Source organism: Lepisma saccharinum, chromosome 1, assembly GCF_977018435.1.
Source record: "Lepisma saccharinum chromosome 1, izLepSacc3.1, whole genome shotgun sequence".
Classification (NCBI taxonomy): Eukaryota; Metazoa; Arthropoda; class Insecta; order Zygentoma; family Lepismatidae; genus Lepisma; species Lepisma saccharinum.
Window position 1 is genome coordinate 26,021,658 of NC_139229.1, and position 24,577 is coordinate 26,046,234.

The 24,577-nt window shown below is 41.5% G+C and overlaps 1 protein-coding gene across 4 annotated transcripts in view; it reads left to right on the top strand.

Annotated features, from left to right (window-relative positions):
* The window catches only part of Eip75B (Ecdysone-induced protein 75B), a 126,171-nt gene that overhangs the window by 90,366 nt on the left and 11,228 nt on the right, over positions 1–24,577 (top strand). For 3 of the 4 annotated variants that reach the window (XM_083129746.1, XM_083129755.1, XM_083129774.1), the window contains exons 2-3: positions 8,908–8,996; positions 22,337–22,481. In XM_083129746.1, coding sequence (XP_082985872.1) covers positions 8,908–8,996; positions 22,337–22,481 — 234 coding nt within the window. Of the gene's footprint in view, positions 1–8,059; positions 8,469–8,907; positions 8,997–22,336; positions 22,482–24,577 lie in introns of those variants that run through there. The other variant, XM_083129764.1, reaches the window with a different exon arrangement.

Here is a 24,577-nt window from a genome sequence, read left to right on the forward strand (position 1 = left end):
ATCAACCGAGGAACGAAATTTTCTGTGACACTCCGCAGGGGTCGCCGCACGCAACGCCCTCTTCCAGGGAGGTTGGGCTAGTACCCCGACATTGAACCAGGTAGTGAAAGTTCGAAGTGGGGTCAATGCACTCCCGAGCCTCGTAACGGATTCCAGTTTGTTGACCTCCGAGCGCACTACATAAATCCAACGGTACCGCCGTGGAGAATCCACACACCGCACCACCCAGGAAATACCAGGCTCCTTAGCGTGGAGGCGCTCGCGTCGCGGCTGCAGATACCCATCGTTACATTTACACTGTTTCCTTTACCTGGTTCACCCACGCGTTTCTTCTTTTTTTCCTCTTTGCTTCCTTCGCCATCCAGTCATAATTTCTCGTCCGTGGGTTCGTTTTACTTGGTGTTAAATACTATATTTCATATACAATACATAAGTAGTTTCTTGGCCAATTTTGGCCTTCTTTATATTGTTGCAAACTTGTATGTCTCATTTCTGTATTTGCCGGGCCCCAGTGGCGCAGTGGTTAGCACATCGCGCTACGACGCCAGGGGTCCGGGTTCGAATCCTGGCCTGGGCATGGTTGTTTGTGAGTGTCCATTCATCAATTTCATCACATCATCGCTCATTAGCCAAAAGTGGCACAAAGAATGAAGTAAAATAAAGCAAATCAATCATTTTTGCATTTGTACTGTTATATAGCGTCGTCGCCTTTGTACCACTTTGACCAATTGCGACCATAAGGATGAGTGATGATTAGATGATATTGAAAAGGCGACACAGCCATGCTGCAAATGATAATATTTTGCGAGAATATACGCCATGGCGTAATAGTAACACTGTCGCCTGGTAATCATGTATCCCACGTTCGATCCCCAGTGAAGGCAGATTAGTGGTTCGAATCTCACTTTAAACTGTCCCGATTAACCTATATAAGCGTGAAGTGGACTTACATGCCGATAGATGGCATGATTACTCAGGTTATATGTTTTTATAGTTTTTGTAATAAGAAAAAGCAGGCAGAAGAGCATTTCCAACCCAGAAAGGTCCAGAACGTCCTAATACCCCAACCTTATTAGAAAATACTTTTAAGAAATACGCAGCCTCAACTACAGTCAAATAATTTTGCCAATGCATTGCATAAAAAGATCGTACGTAAAGCAATTGCATTAGACTTCCACGTTCTACGGAACGATGTTGTTTCTATATAGAGGTAATGAACGACTTAGAATAAAGGCAATTATTATAGTTCCACAGATTTTCCGTTTTTGACCTAGGTGGACGTGTGATCTGCGTACATATAGTTTGCACCACGCTCCGAGGGCCCTCAACACGTTTTGGAACCTGTAACCCAGGAAGTTGACCACCCCCTTTGTAACGTTTTTTGGAGCCTGTACCCCACGAAATTGACCATCACTGTGGCCTATTTTGGAGTCTGTAACCTAGAAAGTTGAATATCACTCAAATAGCGGGAGTGATAGAGCTATAATCCGTAATTTCGAAACGTCTCTTACTGTTTCAGGCTTTCAAGACTTTCCCTTTGAACGGTATACTAATGTGGGCTAAAGTGGGCCTTCGGAGACCAAAATGGAGACCTGATTTTTCGGTGTCCGCGTGGAGAATATGAATGAAGGCCAGAGAGAGAAGACACGTGATCGCTGTGTACCTCACCTGTAGAAGTGAGGTTCAGGGTTGCCATAACAAGAAATTACAAAATTCCCTTTTAAAGGGACTTTTCGTCCAAAGTTTCCCTTTAGTTAAGAATATTAAAATCATTCTCACAAACTTTATGAACTATTATTAACTGTGGTAGTAGAAATTATTACTGTTGTTTTTACTGATTCATAGAAGTATTGAATAGATTAATTTAATTGGATTATTCAGCGCCACTTTTCTACCTCTTTTTTTGTCTAATCGCGACGAAGAGGATGATAGGATGAAATTGATGAAGGTTTATTGATTTGGTTTAATTTACTTCGCTTTTCTGTCACTTTTGGCTAATCGCGAAGTGAAGAATGAGTGATGATATGATGAATGGACACACTCAAAGAATATCCATGCCCAGGCTGAGATTCAACCCTGAATTTTACATCTGGGAGGGTGTAAGGCTAAATTTAGAGCCAAAATGGCCTATATTTGGCCTTTGCGAAAAATTCTAGCGGTGTTTAGGTAAGTTGAAAGTGGGCGTGGGGTGTACATAAATTTATGACTGGAACCCCTGGCCTCACAGCAGGCTGTACTAACCACTCAACTACGGAGGTCTGAATGGATAAAGATCAGCAAATTGTACACTTGGCGAAAAATATACTAAACATCAAATTTTCGCTGAGATTAGGCCTAAAAGTACTGAATTATTACACTAAACTCAAAATTGAAAGTATTTAATTGGGATGTAAGGAAAATATCCTTCCATGTGGCAACTCTGGTGAGGATTGGTGTGGGAATTCCAGCACTGGCGAGAAAGATCCATTGAAGCACAGACAGGCTGTGCTCGGTGCGGAAGAGAACCCTCCCCCTCGCTACCCTGACGGAAATAATAGCGTAACGGAGCGCGCGGTCATTTTGCTTCCGGAATATGCCGATGCATGGATTCCCCCGTACCTCCCGCACCGCTCTAGACGCCTGGTAGGTCAGTGACCCTGCATTCGCTCTTTTACGCGGTCGGTCATCTACCTACACATCGCGGAGGGGGCGAGGCCCCCCCTCCCACTCGGAAGTGACGGGGGATCTGCAGTATCGGGTCGCCACAGAGCAATGAACCAAAGGGACGTCCATTATTATTAAGTAACTATTGCAACTTGCGGACATTGGCTCTTGCGTGTACGTATCGGCTCTATTGTGAACAACCTCTGATGTGCGATGGAAGAACTTCCATTTTTTTTTTCGGTTCGAAATCGGGATCCTTACTTATACATGCCATAGAATATTTATCACGCCCCTTTTTTGGCATTTTTTGTTGTGTAAGCGTAATCTAATTACGCCGGGCTCCGTGGGGGAGTTGTTAGCGTCATGCGAGCCGTGGAGAGATGTACAGTCACGGACACTTCTGGGTTGCAATGACCCCTATTTACTTTGCAATTGTTACAACCCAGAAGTGTTGTGACTGTACCAGGCACGTAGCTAGTAGGGTGGGCTCTGGGGGCTAACCCCCCTGATATCCTACAAATAGTAAATTTAAATAATGTATACTGGTAATTAATTTTTCCTCCTTAACAGAATTGAACATCTTGTATAATAAGTTGTAATATACTGAGAAATTCTTCTTCAAGGCTACTTTTTTTGTGTCCTACTTTTTCGCCTTTAGCTGCTGGTACGGAATGACCCACCCCCGAAATAAAAATCTGGCGACGGGCCTGGACTGTACCATTCGGAGTCGCGGTACGGCGTCTAATTGCCAATCGGAAGACCAGGGTTCGATCTCCGGGCTGGCTGATCTAAGATTGGATTTTCTGACCTTGTCCCTACATAAAGCGGCTCTGGGCTTCACCCAGCTGATAATAATAAAATAAGGATACTTGAGGGAGTGAGGCGGTCGGAACGTGGTGATAACATCACCCTACCTTACCAATTCATCCTCATCGTCGCTATTAACCCAAGAGGTAGAAGAGCGACGTAAGATAATCGAAATAGAAAGTTGGTTACAATCAAGGCAAACGCCTGTTTCTTCCAGTCATGGTTGACGGTTCGAATCCCGTCGTCTCCAGCCATCTTCATCGTTGCGATGGTGCAAATGAAAAGAAACGTACTAACATTTATCTCCAAGTAATAGGAATGTACTAGCTTGGTTGTATATGTTCGAGTATTCGCCTCCCTTCAGTCAAGGAGTCCTAGGTTCGAATCACACTGCCGACCAAAGTTTAGCATATTGCGCTGGGTAGCCTTTGGAAAGGTATCACACAGAGGCCACGTAAAGCTTGCCAATAACTTTGACACTGTGCAGCATATCTATCATATTATTTTAACGTCATAAATTCACAGTAGATTGTATTGTGGATACAGTAGATTGTATTGTTGATATGTGAAACCAAATTTGAGAGATTCCTAGCAGAAACTGATAAATATATAGCTTTAGAACTTGTTTATGATTCACAGAACGAACTAGAGTTCGGCCTACTATTTTTATGTAGACTTTTAATCGTGGAAATTATTTCGCGTTCGAATCGAACCTACAAGCTTTATTACAAGGCGAGTTACTTACAAAGAATAAGAATGGTGGAAGAATAAGACTAAATAAGAGGCGCCAATTTCACAAGAATATTGGGCGGGGGTAAAATTGACATTTTTTAATGTATTATTGTACAGACTTCTTGAGGAATTTGAGGGCGCAGAATGTACCTTACCCCACTAAAGTGTGCGCCAATGGTAGCACACATCAGGTCCCGGGTTCGAATCCCGGCCTGGGCATTGGTGTTTTTGCGAGTCAATTCCATTGTCATCATTCATCATCATCGTCGCGATTAGCTAAAAGTGGCAGATAAGAGTTGAATTATTTTGTTTCCCCTATTGACAGTGTTGCAAACCATGGGTTGCAGGTTCAAAATCTCATTGTTCTCCCTATTTCGAAACTCATCCACATTGCCTCGATTAGCCCTGGAGATAGAGATGCAAGTGCGCCTTTGTCGTGAATCATACGTAAGTTTTATTGACTGGTATTGGCGTGTTACTTCTCACTGCACACTTGCAACAAATATATCTCTGTACCAGCCCCGTCTCCTCATATTGTCGCCAGATTGGCGAAAGTTCAATGTCACTTTTTGATTTTTTTTTCTTTCTTCCGAACTGACCCCCTCCACTTTATGGAGCATGACGATTTTTCATGCAGCCTCTTTTTGCGCTACCAATTCCTTATCTCTCTCTCTCTCTCTCTCTATCTATCTCTCTCTGTCTCTCTCTTTCCCTCTTGCCTTTCGGAGTTTCTGTATAACTACTCGGGTAACTGACTCTTTCTGACCTCGTCATTAAAAGAGGCACGAAATGTGCCGAAGCCGTGCGGAAACGACCGATCGAAACGGGTCAGTGTCCCGTCTATATGGAGGAAGGGGAACGGCTGTGAAAAGAGAGCGAGCGATAAATTTAGCTCTTTCATGTGACCGTCGCAAGGAAAAGGATTTGTCCTTAGTTTAACCTTACCGTTTCCACCCCTTTCTATGGATACCTATTTTTGCTCCCACCCTACAATGCGGACCTTTCTCCCCTCGGCGCTGTTGCGAGGGCTCCTGAACCCACCCTTTGAAGGGTTGTCCTTCACACGATGAATGTTTTCCGAGAACATGTCACCGTCTTTTGTTGCAGGGATGGACATTCGCTACCGATAATAGTTATTTTTCGAGGTCGTGCAGAAATGTTTTCAAGTTAAGTTCGGTTTTATTGCATAGTAGGTCGTTCAACCCATAAGTTGGATGGGAATACGTGATCAAACCAACATACACGGGTTTGTTCAAGACCAAACGTTCTCGAATAGCTGAAATAAGCCTCCGTGGCGCAGTGGTTAGCGGCAGGGGTCCCGGATTCGAATTTCCCGTCATTATATCATCATCTTCGCGATGAACCAAACGTGCCAAAAAATGCGAAGCAAAATTAATCAAATCGAATCGAATCAAAGTGCACTTGATTACAATACATTTGGTTTAAACCAGTGCAACATGCCCCCGAAACAGAGGTTCCAGGTTCGAACCTTGTTATCATTTATCATCACCGTCACTACCAAAGAAAAGCGACGTAAAATAACTGAAAATCGAAAAGTTATAATTTTAATGGCTTTTCACCGTTACTCATAGTATGACTCATTAAGGCATAAAGTAAAGAATATAGAATTTTTTGGTATTTTCTAGTTTCATTCACCATGAAAATACATTTTAAATACATCAAAGTCTTTAATGATCGGTTAGGCTAATCGGGACCCCTCGATTGCAATACTGCAATACGATAACCATTACTTTTACACAATTGGGGAAAACCTTTACTGTACAGTCATGGTCAGTTCTGGGTTGTGACGATCAAATTGAAAGATAATGGGATTGTTACAACCCAGAAGTGTCCGTGACTGTACCTTAAATTGTTCACATACCCTTCGGACCCGACCAGCCTACTGCAACATAGAGTGATCCCATACTTTATCAGGGTTCACAATATATAATGTATGCACGCTACGCATTGTTATGTAAAAGTTTGCTAAACCATAGTAATGCGGTGGTTCAGGATTAGAATCCCTGGAAAGATCTCATTATTTTCATCATTCATTCACAATGACACGATTAACCGTGGATAATGATCACGGGATGTACAATAAACGCAGAAGTGTGTAGAAAGGCATCGTAAACAACAATGCATTTCGATGATCAAATATGTATTCGTATGGTGATTATGCCTAACCTACTGTCCGATTGTCATAGAGCATGAACTAACCCAACAGAGAACATCACTCTTCAAGCCATGATCCAGTAACATTGATTCAGATTGGTTGGTGCATAAACACGTAGAAATTATATGGATGTGATACTTGTATGTATGGTTTAATAACCAAGCACTTTCCATAATGCAGGGAATTCGTGCTCTGATGGGCGAAATTGAAAGCCATACGTCACGCGAGACAAACAGTGCATCGAGTTCATAGGAAAAGTACTTTTATGATTACTAAGCGTGAGTTTTAATTCCATCATTCTTGGAACAACACGCTCTAGTTATAAATTCAATTACAAATCCTCACCCTTATTTCAAACATGAAAATGGCTTTTTTATGTGTTTTTCACTGGACTGTGGGAATATGGGTGACTGCTTTGATTGGAAGCACCAATAATAGATTGGGTGCGACGCACCGCGGCTATTTCTTACCTTATTAGCGTTCCCATGTCTTTCCAACTTTCGCTTACACCAGTATCATCATACAATTTCGTGTCGTTGTATAACATCGACAAGAGGAAGTGTAGGATGCACCCAATTCAGATTTTCATTTAAATTGATCTTTCATCTCATGTGTGAGCTATCGGCTGCTCACTACTTTATTATATCACTATTAATCTCCTCACTTTCCCACTAATAATTCGCTATAGGTGTAAGGTTCGTACACTCCTGTTTTAACAACAAATTAATTTTTTAACTTATAAAGGCAGTTTTCGATAATCGATGTATTATTTATTGTACGTTAATTATTAGAGTGATATATTTAAAGCTGTGATGGCAGAGTTCAGTTCTTGGAAAATGTATGAAAATTTCTTTTCGTTGTTGTCGTGTCCATTAGAACGCTAAGAGAAAAAATTAAACAAGATGTAAATTCTTTCAGTTGGTAACATGCAAAGCGCCCTCTTTGTTTTGCGTGGACATTCTTCGTTTACATCATCAATTCTCGTCACGGTTATCGAAAAGGTATAAAAGCGACGTAAACAACCAGAATGCAATAGAAAACTTGAAAAGAGGGTTCATATAGTTTTTTCTGGTAGCCTAATCGTACGGAGTTCATTTGTCGCACGACGCGAAATCACACGTTCTTCTCGTCACAGACTATCTCTCGATTAACAGGTTCGAATCAGCAAAATATTTCGCATATCCACATTCTTTAGATGAATCAGTACACCTCGCAATTTCGTATCTTATGCAAGCATATTTACAATTGAGTTTCATCACCTCGTGAAACAAGATTTACAGACTATCGAACCTCAAGCTTCAAACATTGACCCCTTTTATTTGTGGAGTTGCGAATATATATCGCCGCGCTCTCTGTGATAAAATAAAGGCATTGCACTTGCTCTGTGTGTGAGTGTGTGTGTGTGTGTGCGCGCGCTAGTTGTCCTTGGCTTGGGTGTATGTCTGGGTAAATCAGTCAAGGTTCGCGGATACGGGCACTGAACTCTCGAGGGGCGAGCAGACAAGGGGAAAACTCGGCGGCCAATCACGGAGCACGTACTATAACCGGCGCTCGAGCCATCCTGCGCTCTGATTGGCCGCGGCGAACTTGACGTGTTCTATTGTTCATAGCGAGTGTTTCCCACCAATAAACAGTCCAAACTAGCCAAGTACTCAATTCCTGTGCGATAAGGTTGAGAATCCTTTATTTTTCTTACCAGGTGGGGTGTACCTGTGTGCACTGGAGACAGTATACGAATAGACTTTCACTCTCTGTAGAAGGTGACGGTTCGGCAAATCGTGTTCCGGAATATTTGCCCTGCTTCGTTTGATGACAGACAACATCGGTGAACGTTTTTCGTTGTGCGTTTTCGGATATCAGTGCCGGATGTGCAAAAGTGTTTCCGAAACTTCACTTCTGCTGTTGTGGATGTGAAACAGCTTGTGGAATTTTCACTTCGGTGTTTTATGTGTGTGCTTACTGCATACATGCAGTGTTAATATTATTGTGCTATTTATTTTTTAAACAAATATGTGCAACATGACTCTTTCCGATAAAGACCTACAGTTTTTTCACACGGATCATACAATCCACATGTTGGATACTCCAAGGGAACCTGAACTCAAAATAGGTAAACATCTACTTTCTTTTTTGAAGCTTTCTCCTCGTGCGACCTTGATGCCAATACACGCTTGGATTAAACTTGTCTCAAAGTGAAAGTACGGTGATTGTAGAGGAATGTGTGTGTCATCACTAGTACCTTTTCCACTTTCACTCACGTTATGTAATTCTGATCTCAGTCTGGAAGTGTTAATTTCACTTTTGGTTCATTTTTTTCAATCATCGCTTTGATGTAACTGCTGAGACATTCGGTGTATTAACCTAATGTTTGTCTTGGTACATGTGGACAGTTTCAGGGCTTCGCTCGCAACAAACCAAGCGAGATATGACATGTAGAATGTAGCGAAATGTAATTGATAACAATGTGTTTTAATTTTGCAATACTATTGGTCTTTAACAATGGGAGGTGATAATGCAATTAGCTAACAGAGTTTTTCTTTTTCTTTCAGAATTCGACGGCACAACAGTTCTATGTCGAGTATGTGGGGACAAAGCTTCAGGGTTCCATTATGGGGTACATTCCTGTGAAGGATGCAAGGTAAGAAATGCGTTTGCTTCTTTTTGTCTGTAGTGTAGCCTGTGTAAAGCATGAGTTTGAAAGCGAGTGTGCGTAAGATAAAGGGAACAGTGCGTACGAATTCTTGCGTCCGCACGACGCAGTTCTGAACATGAGTTCAAGGTCGGTTGTGGAGTGTCAATGGCCCTTGCGGGGAAGTGGGGGGGGGGGGGATCGGAAAGGATGTCTGAGAAGGGATATCTGGATGTAGGCTCCTGTGGGAACACTTAGTGAAGGGGTTGCACTGTTTCGTAGCGTATATGTTGAACGTGCACTATACGTCACTACAACTTAGCTAGATTTTTTGTTTGTGTTCGTTGTTTGCTATGATTCTTGTTGAGGTTCATCATTCAGTTCCGAAGCTGTTATCTATAGGGTTGATTGTACTTTCTATCTTTGTAAACAAGTGTATGCCACTCCTTGTTATCAGGGAGAGGTTATTGACACACGTCACATGCAGACAACACCCCACCTGTCTTGCAAAAATGATGCGATAAGGTTCTTGTTTACCGGAAAGGACCCGCCCCATTTCGCTAAACCTCTGACTGTGAAGAATCATTCCGAGACATGCATTTGGCAAGTCAAGTGATTGCATCATCAGATTTGCATTCTCATTTCACTTATTAGAACAATCTACAACTGCAACAGTGTATTTCATGTCTCGTTAGATATTTCATATTTTTGTTGTAAAATGTGATTGAGGGTACCAATATGCATCAGGGTTAATTCTGGGAGAATTCTTATCTCTACAGGGTGTCCAATAAGTCCTCAGTCCTGGGAATTATTTAAATATGGTCTCCTTCATGGTCAAGTCATGCGCTCAGACACAATCTCATATTTCTATAGGTGCAAAGAAACCGTAATAAATAACTTTATAACTGTACAATCATGTTTCCACGGAGTCTTCCTAAGCAGTGAATGGATGATTAATTAATGAATGTGCAGTGTTTAATATTCAACACCCAACCCCCTTCAATTTTTACCATGCTAATGAAAGTTTTCTTTGATACATGGAGAAAGATGTCATTTTGAAATGTTGATATTTGTATTGCACAAAGGTCTCGCTAGATGTCACTAGAGATAAAGTTTGTTTTATCACTTTAGTGCAGATATGCTAATCGGATCTGGAACTATAGTTTAATCAATAAATAATTTAAATATTTCTCCCTCCCACCCGTTATAATAAATCAATATAATCTAAACGCTCATTTACATTATTTTTAAACATATGAGACAAATATCACGTAGGTTTGTAAGTTCTTGTGCATTAATTTGAATGTAAGACAGAATACATACTTCAACTCTACATTTAAATTTTTTAAACTTGATTCTAAAAGCAAATAATATAGTGATCCTAAAGTAAAAATTGACTGAAATGATAAGTAGAATTTTGCGTTGTAAGTAGCATAGTTCTGTATTACGGCAGAGTTCCGAGGTTTAAATTCAGGTATAACACCATTAAGCCTTGTTTCCATGAAAAACTCAATATGCTGAACAAGGCAGTAATTTATTTTATTATAAAACATGCTTGGTCAGCATATTGAGTTTTTTTTTTTTTTTGTAATTCTGGGTAAGCCATAGATATTCCACTTATTTCATCACTTGTTCTCCTTGCTGTACATCTCGAGGAGTCCGAAACGACGTACAAGGAAAAAGATACGAAAAGTATATTGTTCTAGAATATCAGGGATTTTGGGGAGACAGTAGATGTTCAAGCAAATTCCGGTGTGATGTTATTTACTTAAAGTTTCAGATACAGTATTGAAAGATCATTTTATACTGAAACTTGTTTAACAACAGGAAAACAACAACAAAATAAAATACAAGATGACATAGAAAAAAAATCCAAAATTACACATGCATTTTTAATAATTGTCGGAAACGGTGCACTGGCAAGGAAATGCACATTTATATAAGCGAGAAGCTTATAGAAAAGGCTGCTGTAAAAGGAAGAGTCTTGTTGTGGGTTGGCTATGTGGGTACTCATGGATTAAATTGATTGATTAGGAATTCGGTTTTAATTTTAACATTGATGATTTCATGCAAAAATGTCATGTCTGCTTGTTCGCGGCGAATGTGTGGTGGCTGGTTATAAAACAGACTATATCTGTTATATGGAGGTGTCTGAGAGATGGTTTCTATGGCGAGGAAAAATGTACTGAAAATGGTTCCTTCTGGTGTAGCAAAAGAGGACTATATTTCCAAACGTGGTGTGTGTTTGTGCGACGTACGAAAAATATCACCCTGGGTCAATTCTGCAATGCGAAAAACGACAACTTTTTGGCAGCAGAACTTGAACCGCGCGCGCTGCTTTTTATTTTGAGGCCACCGAAGCGAAAGTGGCGCTCCGAGAAATGGGAGGCCTACCCCACTCCTCCGCCGAGCGTGGCCTTGACGTCTGCCGCTGCCCTCCATCGGTCATTCACCTCCTGCCTCATGCGACTCTCGCTTTCGGAGTAAAGTGCGCTATGATTGGCTGCTGCGATTTTTGTCTTGAGCACCCTGGTTGGTCGGTACACCGGCGAGGAGGCCGATGCCACGAAAGGAGAAGGGGGGAGGCAACGGCCTGTCTTGTCCTGTATCCTCTCGCGTTTGGAATGCAAGGAGAACAGTAAATTGTGCCTCAGAAGTAATGGGGTTTACACGTGTTCCTTGAAAATTTAGCAATGAGTTTCGTATAATACACTTCTTATTTTTAAAAAAAAAAACAACAACATGATCTGACTTTTTAATTCAGTATTGTTTCATATGATAATAAAATAAACGAAGTGACCAAACTTCTGTCTCTTATGTTTTAATACCTACATATAAATGTCACAGTTACTAGAATCTGTCATAGCAAAATTTAAGTTAAAAATCTAAGGTTTAGGCGTTCATAACCGTGTAGCAGCATATATATATATATATTCGTGTTTTGGAACCGAACAGACGGGACTGGAGCTATAGTGTTAAGTGGGATCTGAATCACTATGGTACTCGGCAATGTATCGAACCCGGTACCCATTCGTTACAATGCCACTAGGGAGACCCTATTATCTCTAGTGAATGTTTCTCTACCAATTACATCCCTTCGTACACACCCACACACGGAATTTGTTGTTGATTTTTTGGTGTCGCGACCGAAGCTCCTGGGTTCGAATCTGGGCTTGGGTGTTGTTTGTTAGTGTTCCTCACATTCATTACTAAACCTCGTCGTCGCGAGTAGACAGAAGTGGCAGAAAAGCGTTTCTCTTCTCTGACATACCACAACTTCTAATTATTTATCTTGCCTCTTGTCTCAACCTAGGTTATTGAAAATATGGCGCATCTCTACTTTATTTCTCTTACCACCATTTCGAAGTTCACTTTATGAATTACTCAAAGCTAATCGAGAAATGTCCTACTGCCGTTGTTCGTGTGCCGGCTTAGAATTCGTAATTTCTTGAATGCCAATGTGCAGAGAAAGGGTTAGAAGGAACTTTTCCTTAGAATTCAGTACTCATAATTTGTTTCTTGCGAATTGAAACATTCTGTCAGACGAAGCCCTGGTACTTCGGACTCGTCCGAAAGGGGTTGGGTATTATGATACGTGTTTTTCTCCAGAATTGATCGAGACTTGTGTAACTTTTGGAAAGACCAAACTATGCCAAATGTTTTTCTCACACGCTCATCCCAGTAGTCATTTTGTTGTTTCTTTAAAGAAGTTTACTAGAGCGCCTTTGATTCCATAGCAACAAATCTGAAGTACAGTAGTTTTCTCCTCTCTCCCTCTTTTATCTTTCTCTCTCTCATCTCATTTTTCCTGTAGCTTTTTCATTCTCTCATTCGGTTGTTTGTGAATGTCCATTCATCAATTTCATCACTCATCCCCATCTTCGCAAATTAGCCAAGAGGCACAAAACGCGAAGTAAAATAAACTAAATCAATCAATCAATCATTCTCTCATTCTTTCACTAGCTGTTTGTTTCTTTGTCTGTCACTCTTTCTTTAGCTCTCACATTTTCTTCAAGCTCTCTCATTCTCTTTCTGTCATTCTTTCTCTAGCTCTTTGATTCTCATTCTTTCTCTAGTTCTTTTATTCTCTCTCTAGCTCTTTTATTCTTTCTCTAGCTTTTTCATTCTTTCTCTAGCTCTTTCATTCTTTCTCTAGCGCTTTCATTCTCTCTCTCTCTCTTTTTCTCTTTCTCTAGTCCTTGTCTCTCAGAGGCTTATCCAGAATTTTCCACGTGGGGTGTAAGTTCGTTTTTAGGCGAGTGTAAGGGCAAATTAACCATTCACCAAAATTACCATAAATTGGGCCTTTTAAAATTTTGGATATTGTTGAGGAACTTTTGGGATATGAAGTTAAATCAATGCTGTCTGTTTTACTCTCATTCTTGCTTCTTCTTCCTCTCTCTTCTCCTGTCTTCCGTATTACGCCCCAGAGAAACTTCCCCTGTACTTTTCCACTGCGCATCTTTTCAACTTCCAATTATGTTGGTTCCTTGACCTCCCCTACTACATCAGCAACTCTTCCGGTCGTAACAGTATTCTCCCAAATTGTGACGCAGTGGATCGTCATGTTTTGACATATACGTCACATCTCACCTGCTAAAAAAGTGCGTAGTGACCCTTTGGCTGACGCGTAATATGCGTACCGTGAACAGACAACGCTGTTCCGAGAATTTTTCTCCCACGTGGGAATTTCCGATGATGTAATTCCGCGGTTCCTTGTCTTCATTGGTTCCGTGGCTGACGGGAGGTCGACCTGAACCGTGGATATATACGAGAGGGTCTCTCTTGAAGGGTTTCTTCGTCTCCTCGGCGTCATTATGGTGGTGTCCGTAAGTAAAGAGGGAAAATAATTTGAGATTTGTTTTGTTTATTTTTTCTTTTTATCTTTATCTTTCGGGAACCTTTACTCATGACGCTTTCCGTTAGCTACGATTGCTCTTTTATTGTTTCGTCTTTTTTCCTTTCTTCCCTTTGTTTATCTTGTCTGAGGTCAGTTTTGTTTTGGTCTTCCCGATGGCGCAGTGGTAGCGTCGTCGCCTTGTAATCAAGGAGTCCCGGGTTCGATACCCGGTGGAGGCACATTGTGGTTCGGATCCCACTTTAATCCAGTCCTGATTAGCGTTACTGTGCATAAAGTGGACTTATAATGCCAAATCAAGCAACCAACTTTTGCCTATCACTGAGTTGCTTTCTGCTGGTCTAAGCTACTCTCGACATTGTGGATGCTCTCTTTCTCTCCCTCTCTCTCTGTTTCCCTCTCCTTCTCTTTCCCTCTCCCTCTCTCTCTCTCTCTCTCTCTCTCGAGAAAAAGAGAGAAGAGGAAGAAGAACTTCTTCTTTCTTCTCCTTCTCTCTCTCTCCCTTCTCCCCTCCTTTCCCTCTCTCTCTCCCTCCCTCCAGAGAGAGAGAGAGAGAGAAGAGAAAGAGGAGAGAAGAAGGAAGCGACAATGAGGATGAAGGATGAACATGGTTAAACGAAATTGATGAGTCGACACTCACACAGGAGACCAGGAGGTCTCGGTGTGGACAGTTTCGTCATCGTCACACATTCTTATTGTCGCATTAGCCAAAATTGGCATAAAAGCAACGATAAATAACAAAAGTGAGATGACAGGAACTGCTATGCCTAGGTTGGGAAATCTGCGACTGCGAAATCGTGAATGGAACAAAGTCCCGTTCTTTCCACAAGTTCTTTTCACAATCTCGTGAATTAATTTTCTTTGGATTTTTTTTTCTGATGGAAGTGTAATTCATTTATTCGAATCGTACGATAAACTCATGGTCTAGTCGTTATTAGCCTTTCACGTGCATAAATTATACTTCGGATTGCTAAGCGATCTCTCATACTACGCTTTTCTTATCCTTTTACTAAAGTCAAAGGGTAAATGTATATGACCCGCATTACACGACCGTTGGGCAGGTTGTATAGCCATTAGGATGTATAAATATGCTTTCTGAGAAAATTTATTTTCGTGACGAAGGAAGGGAGTTAGGAATAAGGAATTTCGAGGGATGAATCCATGCCCTTCGTTGAAGAAAACTATCCCTTCTATCGCTGCGAATAACAGGAAAGTCACAGCCTCCTTGTTTTCAATCCCAATCAGCGAATCGTTGACTCGTTTATGTTGCCTTTTTAAAAATATATTTTAGGTTATTCGCGAGATGAGCATTTTGACTAACTTAAAAAACGAACCTTGAAAGTTTCACTACCTGAAACGCATCGAAACAAAACCTCGAGTTTTGGCAATCCTTGATGCGAGTTGGAAACTTTGTTGTTGGAAATTGGCAACACTTTATTGACGGTGGAAATTTTATGTAGCAGGTTGGCAACACTGGATGCGCGTTTTGTGAGTGTAGAACACGGAAGGGGCCACGCTGCTTCGCCGAAGTATGTCGGTCGCAAGGAGATTATTGTCGGGGCTGACCACCAGAGCGAGCTTTGCTGGCGAGAAAGTTCTTTTGTAAAATCAGGTTAACCGTGGCGATGGGCCCACAAGTGGCGCCGCCGAGCGACTACAGATGACGTCACCTGCGTCCCCTGTTCTCTTTGGCTGATTCAGAGTGGAAGTGTTACCTGATGACCTGACCTACAAGACAAGATTCCCCTCTCTCTTGCCTCCCCTTAACAGCAGTAAAAGTTGCACTAATTTATAATTATGCATCGCCTAGCTGCCTCGTTCTCGAAATACCTGCAATTAGGTTGCTGACGATTCTCATATATAGTGGCGAGACGGCTGCGTTTCCGTAGAAAGCCATTTTCTCAACAGTTTTGCCAACTCTGTTCCCGAGGGTCTTATTGCAGCAGCAATTCTTGTCTTGTCAATGTCCCTGATCTGCAGCAGTCAGGTCTAGGCATTATCCTCAGCTTCAGTATTCGCATTTCGGTGTAATAAAGTCTTACGTAGGAAAGAAAGGGATAGAAAAGAATACGGAAAAGAGATGTGATGAAAGAGGGCGGAGACAGAGAAAGAAAGAGATTGAGAGAAAAAAGGAAGAAAGAAAAAGAGAGTCGTGGAGAAATGGAAGTGAAGAAGTGGAGAAAAGGGACAGAGAAAGGAAGAGACAGAAAGAAATAGTGCAAGAGAAGGAGAGATAGAAGAGACTTGGAGAAAATGGGAGAAAAAAAGAGGATAAGAAAGGAAGAGACAAAAAGAAATAGAGAAAGAGACTGAGAGAAAGAAAGAATGAAAGAGAAACAAAGAGAGAGTACGGGAAGGGAGGGAAGAGGCAGAGATAAAAAAGAGAGAGATAGAAAGAAATAAAAACTTCGAGAAAAATAAAGAAAAATACAGTAATAAATCGAGTAAAGAGAGGCGAAGAGGCAGAAAACTTAAACTTTTCGATGAGTGAATCTTACACCACAAACTGAGGGTTTTGTGAAAATTATTTAAAGGAGGATGTTTCAGACAAATGATTGGGTATTAGGTGATGGACCAGAGAAGCTAAACGTCATCAGAGTTCGATTCCCGGCTTGTGCAAGGGTGAGTGTCCCTTCATTAGTTCCAACAGAGCGATTGTTCCGACAAAACTCTAATTTACCCCCGCCCCAAAGGGAAGAACCAGTAACCCTGTTCGGATAAGATACGTGCGAGAACGAAGAAGGTTCAGTCACCTCGAGGCAAAGCTAAATTTGTCCACGAGTGCAGTCAGGTGCCTCTAGCATGTGGCGTGCATTATAGGGGGCACTGGCTGCGATAGATATCCCGTTACGAGCTCGCTGCACTCACATCCTGACAGTGTTTCCCTTCCGGCTGACAGAGGTCGTTCACCTCGCGCCGGCCACTTAACTTTCTTCCCGAAAAGAATACCTCTGTTATCAATAGTCTTCTCTTCCAAGGTGGACTCTGTCCTCTCCCCCCTCTCTGCGTTTCGTGATTAGCAGTACATCGGCAAACGAAGTGCACGTTTTTTCCTCCTTCCTCAATCCTTTGTGCAATCACCCCCTCGCCCCCTTTCTCCCGCACCAAAGAATGAAAGACTCATCTTTCTAAAGTGGGACAAGGGAGGGGGGAGGATTTGCGGAAGACCGTTATGGGTAGATTATCGAGAACTGAACTTGCATGTTGGGGAATTACAGGGAGGTTAAATGCAGCAATGAAACTAAACTGTTATTTAGTGAGGCTTCTCTACCGCTCTAGGCTAATCGCGACGATGAGGATGATATGATGGAATTTGTGAAGAACATCGTGGACTGCGTTGTTGCAGACTAACGATGCTCTGGCGTCGGGACTCGCATCCAGTATAATCCTCTGTGGTGTTTATAGTGTGAACTGTCCATGTGTGCTTGTGATTGTCTTTCATCCTCATCTTCGCGATTATCCAAAAGTGACAGAAAAGCAAAGTAAATTAAGCCCAGTCAATGATAAATATGGAAAAATTAAAGACTGTGGGACAGTGGGGCATCTCTACGTTTGAATGTTGAATTTATTCCATGTTTCGTGGGATTCAAGTGATGTATTTTTTTTTTTTAAACTTGTCTCTGGTGGCCTCGAGTAAAGTAGTATAGGAGTAGAGACAGGAAAAATAGTAATAGAATGAGAGAGAAGGATGAAGAAGAGAATAGAAGTAGAGGGATGAAAAATAGAAAGAGGAGAGCTGGAGGAATAGGAAGAGGCAAAGAGAACCGAGAGAGAGTGCTTTGGGAGATATGATCTGCAATATACCTATAAAAACGACATACTTTTTTAATAAAAATATTTAAAATGGTAGTGTTGCCATCTCAGTTGGGAAAGCGACTTGAAAGTACCAAAATGCAGTAACACTGGCATTATTTTTTCAGATCTATTGAGCGGGACTTGGGGTGAGTTCGGAAATCGAATTAGCAACCATTTGATACCATCGTGGCAGTAAGTCACACACCTAGGGTTCGAATCCTGGTAATGCCCGTCATCTCTAGCGGGGCATGATGGGAAAGCGCAGGTCAACGCATCTGGCAAAGGCCATTATCCTGACGTTTTGGATTTAGCTCGATAAGCTAAAGGAAAAGGGAGTTATTTATCGTGCGTTGACCTATCCCCAGGAGGCGCGCTGGATGCAAGAGCAACGGGCGAAAGGGGGGCGGCTCGATCGATTAGAGCGGTCCCGATAAAGGCAAAGCGCACACAGAGTGGTTGACCCCTGACGACACGGCGCATGCCTCGCTTTTGACCAATTAGCGAAAATTTCGCTTGTGCCTGGAGGTAATGAACTTCTCGTTGGGACGTTACCTCCTGTGGGGCACGTGGGGGGGTTACTGCGGTGCGTATTGGATGGGACAGGCGCACACGTGGCCGACAACGTGGGTATCCCATCTCGCGCTACCGTAATAAGGGAAAGACATTTGAGTTGCATAACGGGTAAGCACAAATCAAATATTTATTGCACGCATAAGGACTACTGCTCCTCCTTGGTACAGTGGTTAGCGTGTGAAACAACTGTTTCACCACAAAAAAGTAAGTTTTTCTTCATTGTAATCGGGACTGCAGTCTACGTCCACCGATCGAACCCCGGACCTCTTGATTACAAGGCTACTCTGTTACCAATAATCTATAACCTTCGGAGTTTAGTTATTCGAAACTTACAGTAAAAAACTGTGTGATTATCCCAGCTGTGGCAGTCGCCAGATTTTCTTCAACCTATAGCCATCGGTAGGGTGTCTGAACTCTAATACACTGGTGCCTGAGTGCGGAGCGGGTGCTGTTCATGTCACCTCCACAAATGTCCGAGATCGTGAATATGTGGAGCCCTACCTTCTAATCCGCCTATATGCCCTCATGGTACGGTGTGATGACCTAACCTTACCTAACCTATTGCTGTCGTACCCTTCTTGTACTCATTTACATGTGTTATAGTCTCATTGTCTTTCATATACTGGTTGACAAACCACGAATACATGAATCATATTTTGCGCATCGCGTTGGTAATGTAAGAGGTCCCGAGTTTGTCTATTTCGCCATTGAAAAGAGTGTACTGGAATACTAAAATAAAGAAGGAAGGAAATGGGAGAAACAGGACGGACAGATAAGCTAAAGGAAAAGGAGTTATTTATCGTGCGTTGCGTTGGTTCGAAATTGCTTATTCTTTCCCCTCTATACGCATTGCAACTTGTTGTTCCGTCCCCTGGTGCGGAGAGAATATAAATGAAACATCAAACTGTGCATTGTGATGCATTTCTCGTAAATGTTTAATGTTTGAAACATAAACGCCTGCTGCGTTCTCGTGAGCCATCACTTTCGACTTCTCGCACTCATAACGAGCACCTCTTATCATGCAAGGAAAGTGAGTAGTTCAGGGTTTATATTGTTGACATTTTATAACCTGCTGTTGCAACAACATTACGTACTCAGTTGAGAACATGTCAGTCTTAAATATGCACGTTTCTGTTAGGCTGGATGCCCTCTGATGGTTAAGTGGAACAGTCGTGACCCGAATGCATACAAAAGGCGACGAGTTTCGGAGGACGACAAAAAGAAAAAGCGTTTGACATGTTCGTGTCTTCCCGGCTACTGGTGTGTTCTTCTCGTAACATTTCTTCGCCTTACCTCACACGAATTCTCTTACGGAGGTATTGTGTTGTGGCTAGTAGAAGGAAATTTCTTGAGAAGGGTAGTTAGCGCCATCTGTTTTCAAACTTGGCATAAATCGAAGATTAGGGTTAAATCCACGTGGCCCATAGAAAACTCCACGAGAAGAAGTAATCCTCACGTGTACCCTCCCTCCTCCGCTCCATTACTCTTTAAGAGATCAGCTTACTCATACTGAAACAATATTGTCAGTAATACAGTAGATACCGCCATCGCCTTGCAATCAAAGGGTCCCGGGTTCGATACCCGGTGGAGGCACATAATGGTTCGGATCCCATTTTAAACTGTAGGTGCTGTCCCGATTAGCTTCAGTGTACATAAAGTGGACTTAGAATACCAAATGAATCAATCAGTAATACAATATTGATTAAATACATGCAAACAGTCGACTAAAAAAGTTCCTTGTTGGCCAAATGTTTCTATCAATGAGAAAATAGGTGTTCAGAATTGATTTGATTCGATTTCTGTTGTTTAGCGTAGCTTTTCTGACACTTTTGGCTAATCGCGACGATGAGGATGAGTGATAATATAACGACGTTGGTGTAGGGACACTCACAAAGAACACCCCATGTCCAGTCTAGGATTCCAACCCGAGCGTCGCAGCGCACTATGATAACCACAGCGTACACAGTGGGGAACTGATGGGGCAAAATTATCATTTTTGAGAGTGGAACGTTTTAAATGTACAAAATATGTTATCGTGTATCTCGCCTCCCTAGAACGCTGCTATGTAGCCTATTATCCACTAATGCAAGCCCAGCGCTCACCGAACAAAAAAATCCTTCGTACGCACGTTGTGCTAACCACTCCTGCATGGAGTCCGCATGGGTTCAATCTTATTCGTAAGCACATTATGTAGTTTTGAATATAAAAACCCGCTCCAGTTTTCGTAATCATAAACTGTCATTTAATGTGAAGCTAAATTTATTAGACTTTCGTTGAACATTACGTCATGCATTCAGTTTCTAAACCCCCTCCACGTCATGGGCAAGTTCTGCCAAATAAGATGGCGCTAAAGTACTTGTACTAATGATCAGTCAGAAGTGCTGAAAAAATTCGCACCACAGAAACTGGTACGGTTAAAATATTCTCATTGGCTATTCTCGTAGCGCAATTCGGTCATTGACCTCTCAGAAAAGAAGAGGGGAGTAGTGAAATCGCTGTCCTCATTTCTAGCGGTTAAGTTTATGTAAGACTAGTAATCGTAATATAAGACAATCCAGGAATTATGAGACAACACTGTCTTCGTATTTTAACATTCTTTTCGCGTTCCAAACAACTATAAATATTGTTATTGTTTGCAGTACTTATAATGTGTTTACTAGATGGCGCCACTCGGTGTAATCTTAACCAGTGGCCATAGCTACGTTTAAATCTCGCTTGGAACAAGATTGAAAAAATAAGGTGGTGTTCCTTTGTGTGAGCTATCGTGGCTCCGCTGTTGTGCGAGTAAAGGAGCCAACCGCGTGAGGCATGCTGGGAGAACAGTTGAAAGGCGGTCGTGTTTGTCGGTCGCGGAGAAAAGAAAAGTGGACTGCGAGAGGTGAACGAACTCCGATGACCTGCTCACGGCCTCCGCTAGTAGTTCAAGCGAGGGTGGCGCTTTACGTCACAGGAAGAGTGGAAAAGTGAATTATATTTTTCCATTTGCTTCAGAGAAGGCAAGCGCATTGTTCTTAGCAATGGAGTATTTGGGTTTGGGATTTACTCTGTCGTTATTTAATCCTTTACATCGGACAGGCAGCTGAGGTACTTACAATTCACTCCTTGTCTAAACACCCAAAGCCCTTTTTGTTACAATTTTTTAATCCCTCTTTATTCACTTTGTTGGCAACAAAGGATTGGCTAGCTTGTTACATGCGAGCGACCCTATTCACCAGTCGATTAATTTCGTAACATCATCATGATTTACCCGTCATTAAGTTGCTTCGTACATCCCTGAAAGTGTTGACTGGTTAAGACTACATGCTAGATATTTTAAATTGGTATTTACAATCATGAAATCACTGAATTTGTGGGTTTTGTGTACTTGCTAATTTATGCACACCAACTATTTTCATAACGCTCAAATTTGTCACTATACATCCCATTGGAAATTTCTAGGCTGAAAAATCTTGCTGGCTCGTATGAATGCAATATTGGTAAAGAGTATTTCTGTTGCGGACATAGTAGAAATGTAAGGTTTATCATTATTGTTGTTGTTGTTAATGTTGTTCTGCCACACTATGCGTCCACACCAATTCCTGCACAAGAGCGGTGAAGTTATATCTGTAACAAGAAACAATCTAATTAGCGAGCTGGTGACTTTTCTGCTTATCGGGTTGAAACGGGCGAAATCGTTATTTCGCTTTTTCCAACACAAAGGAAAGGCATTTTTGTGGTATTATTACAACCATTATCAGCTTGGAATACCTCAGGGTGATCCTTCGTGTGTAACAACCAAAGCAATGCATCAGTGTTGCCATCTTGCGAGAGGCCTTTCACCTCCGGTGCGTTCTCCACAGCGCACGCGTGGCAACACTGTTGTTTTGCTTCCTGGGGCCTGGTGGGGAATCTGGGTCAGGCGCCGAGTTGATAACTTCGCCGCTGCAAATGATGAAATCGGACCAAGCCAAATTCACTTTCACATGAACTGGCCTCGCCGTACTCTGGCGGGGTGAACGACCGACAAGTAGGTCGGCCGCCGTGTTGGTGCAGGCAGATTGGTGTGGAGCGTTGCGTGTGGTGGACGTGTTCTGTGTTGTGTGCTATGTGTCGTGGTTCATCTGTGGTTCGTTTCTCCTCACAGGGATTCTTCAGACGCAGTATTCAACAGAAAATCCAGTATCGGCCTTGCACGAAAAACCAGCAGTGTTCCATCCTTAGGATCAACAGAAATCGTTGTCAGTACTGCCGCCTCAAGAAGTGTATTGCAGTGGGCATGAGCCGAGATGGTAAGTGTACAACCCTTTATTTTTCTAAATTATAACAACATCCTATCTTACCCCTCTATGATACAACCATTGCCTTTGTTTTATACTGATCCGTAAGCTATCAAAATCTATATTGTAAACGTTTAGCCTCATCTTTACTTCATACGTGACCTACCACAAAACTTCATACCCCTTTCTTTTACCACAGATCCCTATTAAAAGCCTCGTTGATGCAGACCCTTACAATTTAATTCAGTATTTTAACTACATCCAACATTTATATAAAGGTGCACCTCAAAGGTGTTTTTTTTTTACAATACTTATTTTTATTGTAATAATAATATCATTGAATATTACTTTAATGAGAATGCTGGTCCTTCATTTCACTTATTCTAAATGGTCCAGGTTCAATCCAATTTAACGATCTGAGGATATAAGGGACTTGAAAGAAATAATAAATTTTGCTAAAATGTTCCCCCACCACGAACCAAGAACCAAGAACTGTTCGGACACCAAAGTCGTTGAATTACCAACCTACCATACCGTTAGGAAACGAATAGTATGTGATAATTGTCCATTTATATATTTAAAAAAAAGGAAATAATCCCCTCTCACTTTCATATAATTACAAAATACTTTCAATAATTATCTGATTGTGAACACTACTAAGGACCTTTCTCTTTAGTACTAGTATAGAAATATGGTTATTTTCAGAGTTTTCTTACAATTCCATATGAAAGAGTAGTCTTTATAGTTTGAATATAATTACATTTTTTTTCCAAATTGCTCTCCTTCGTATGGCAACACAATTCTGAAAGTATATCCATATCTTCCAAATTTATTGTTGTTACACTTTTTAAGCTGCCAGTGTTAATATGTTATGTGCCTGAGTCAATTTGTGTGATCCTTCCTTTGTTCTAGTGCTCCTGGCTTTGGGATTTACTTTGCTCTTTGCCAAATTATTTGTTATTTCCGATAGGTGTCGTTAGGGGTGCTATAAACCTCAATCGAGCACATTATAATGAACCACAGCTTAAAATTTAATTAACAGGGAGTTTACACATACCATATATCTATATGTTTGTTGTACAGTACTGAAAGACCAACCAAAGTATAAATACAGAGAAGTATGAGAAGCTTGGAGTATTCTTCCTACAAATTAACTATGTTCAGACCTTATGTTTATACATCCTGCTTTTCTACAAGTGCAACATTCCCTGGTAAAATAGACCATACCGGAATTTAATTTAATCCTGTCCAGATTAGCCTAGGCGAGCATAAAGTGAGATTACAAGTGTGTCATTGTGTTATTTTTTCACGGAACATCACAGCTATCGCAAGTAGACCCTGCTGTTAGGTTACTGAAATCTACGTAGAGGCGTTTGTCATCTTTCTACTTGTACAAGACGGGTGGGCGGTCCTAGTTTTTGTCTCGTCTACACTCTGAATTTTGTATTTCTATATTATGTAGTTTCTGAAAATAAACTCTCAAGCTATCCACTTTACTGGGATTTATCATAGGATGTTCTAACCACCCAGTGGCGTATTTAAGGGGTATTTCGGTAGTTATTAGCTTGTACGCAGTGCGTGCAACATCCTAGTTCTATCCTTATTATATGCAGCCCATCAGACAATACATATTTCGTAGTTTTGGTGAAGAATTTACAGTACAGAAATGGCATCTATAATGATTAAGTTTTGCTGTGAGAACATTCCAGATAGAAATCAATCCTCACCACCCTCCCCGGCTTTACATACGCATTAGAATCTGACGAGACTCACTGTTGCCATAGTGCCGTCTGGCTTCTTTTTCCATATGGGCAAAAGAAACTTAAGTCTGAAGTGACTTTTATGGGAGGAATCCAACAGAAATACCACTTCTTTTGGTACAGCATTTTTATTACTGTTGACGCCGTACGGTTTATGACTAGCTTATAGCGGGTGATAAACGAATAGTGAGATTGCTACCATCTTTTATCTTGTTCACTTCTATGCGCCATGCTCTCTTGGCAGGGGTCATTACTATACATCTTTCCAACTTAAAGTATTCAGTTCGAATATAAAGTACAATGTATTCAGTTCGAATAAGGGCAGAGCATGAGACTATTGTGCCTATG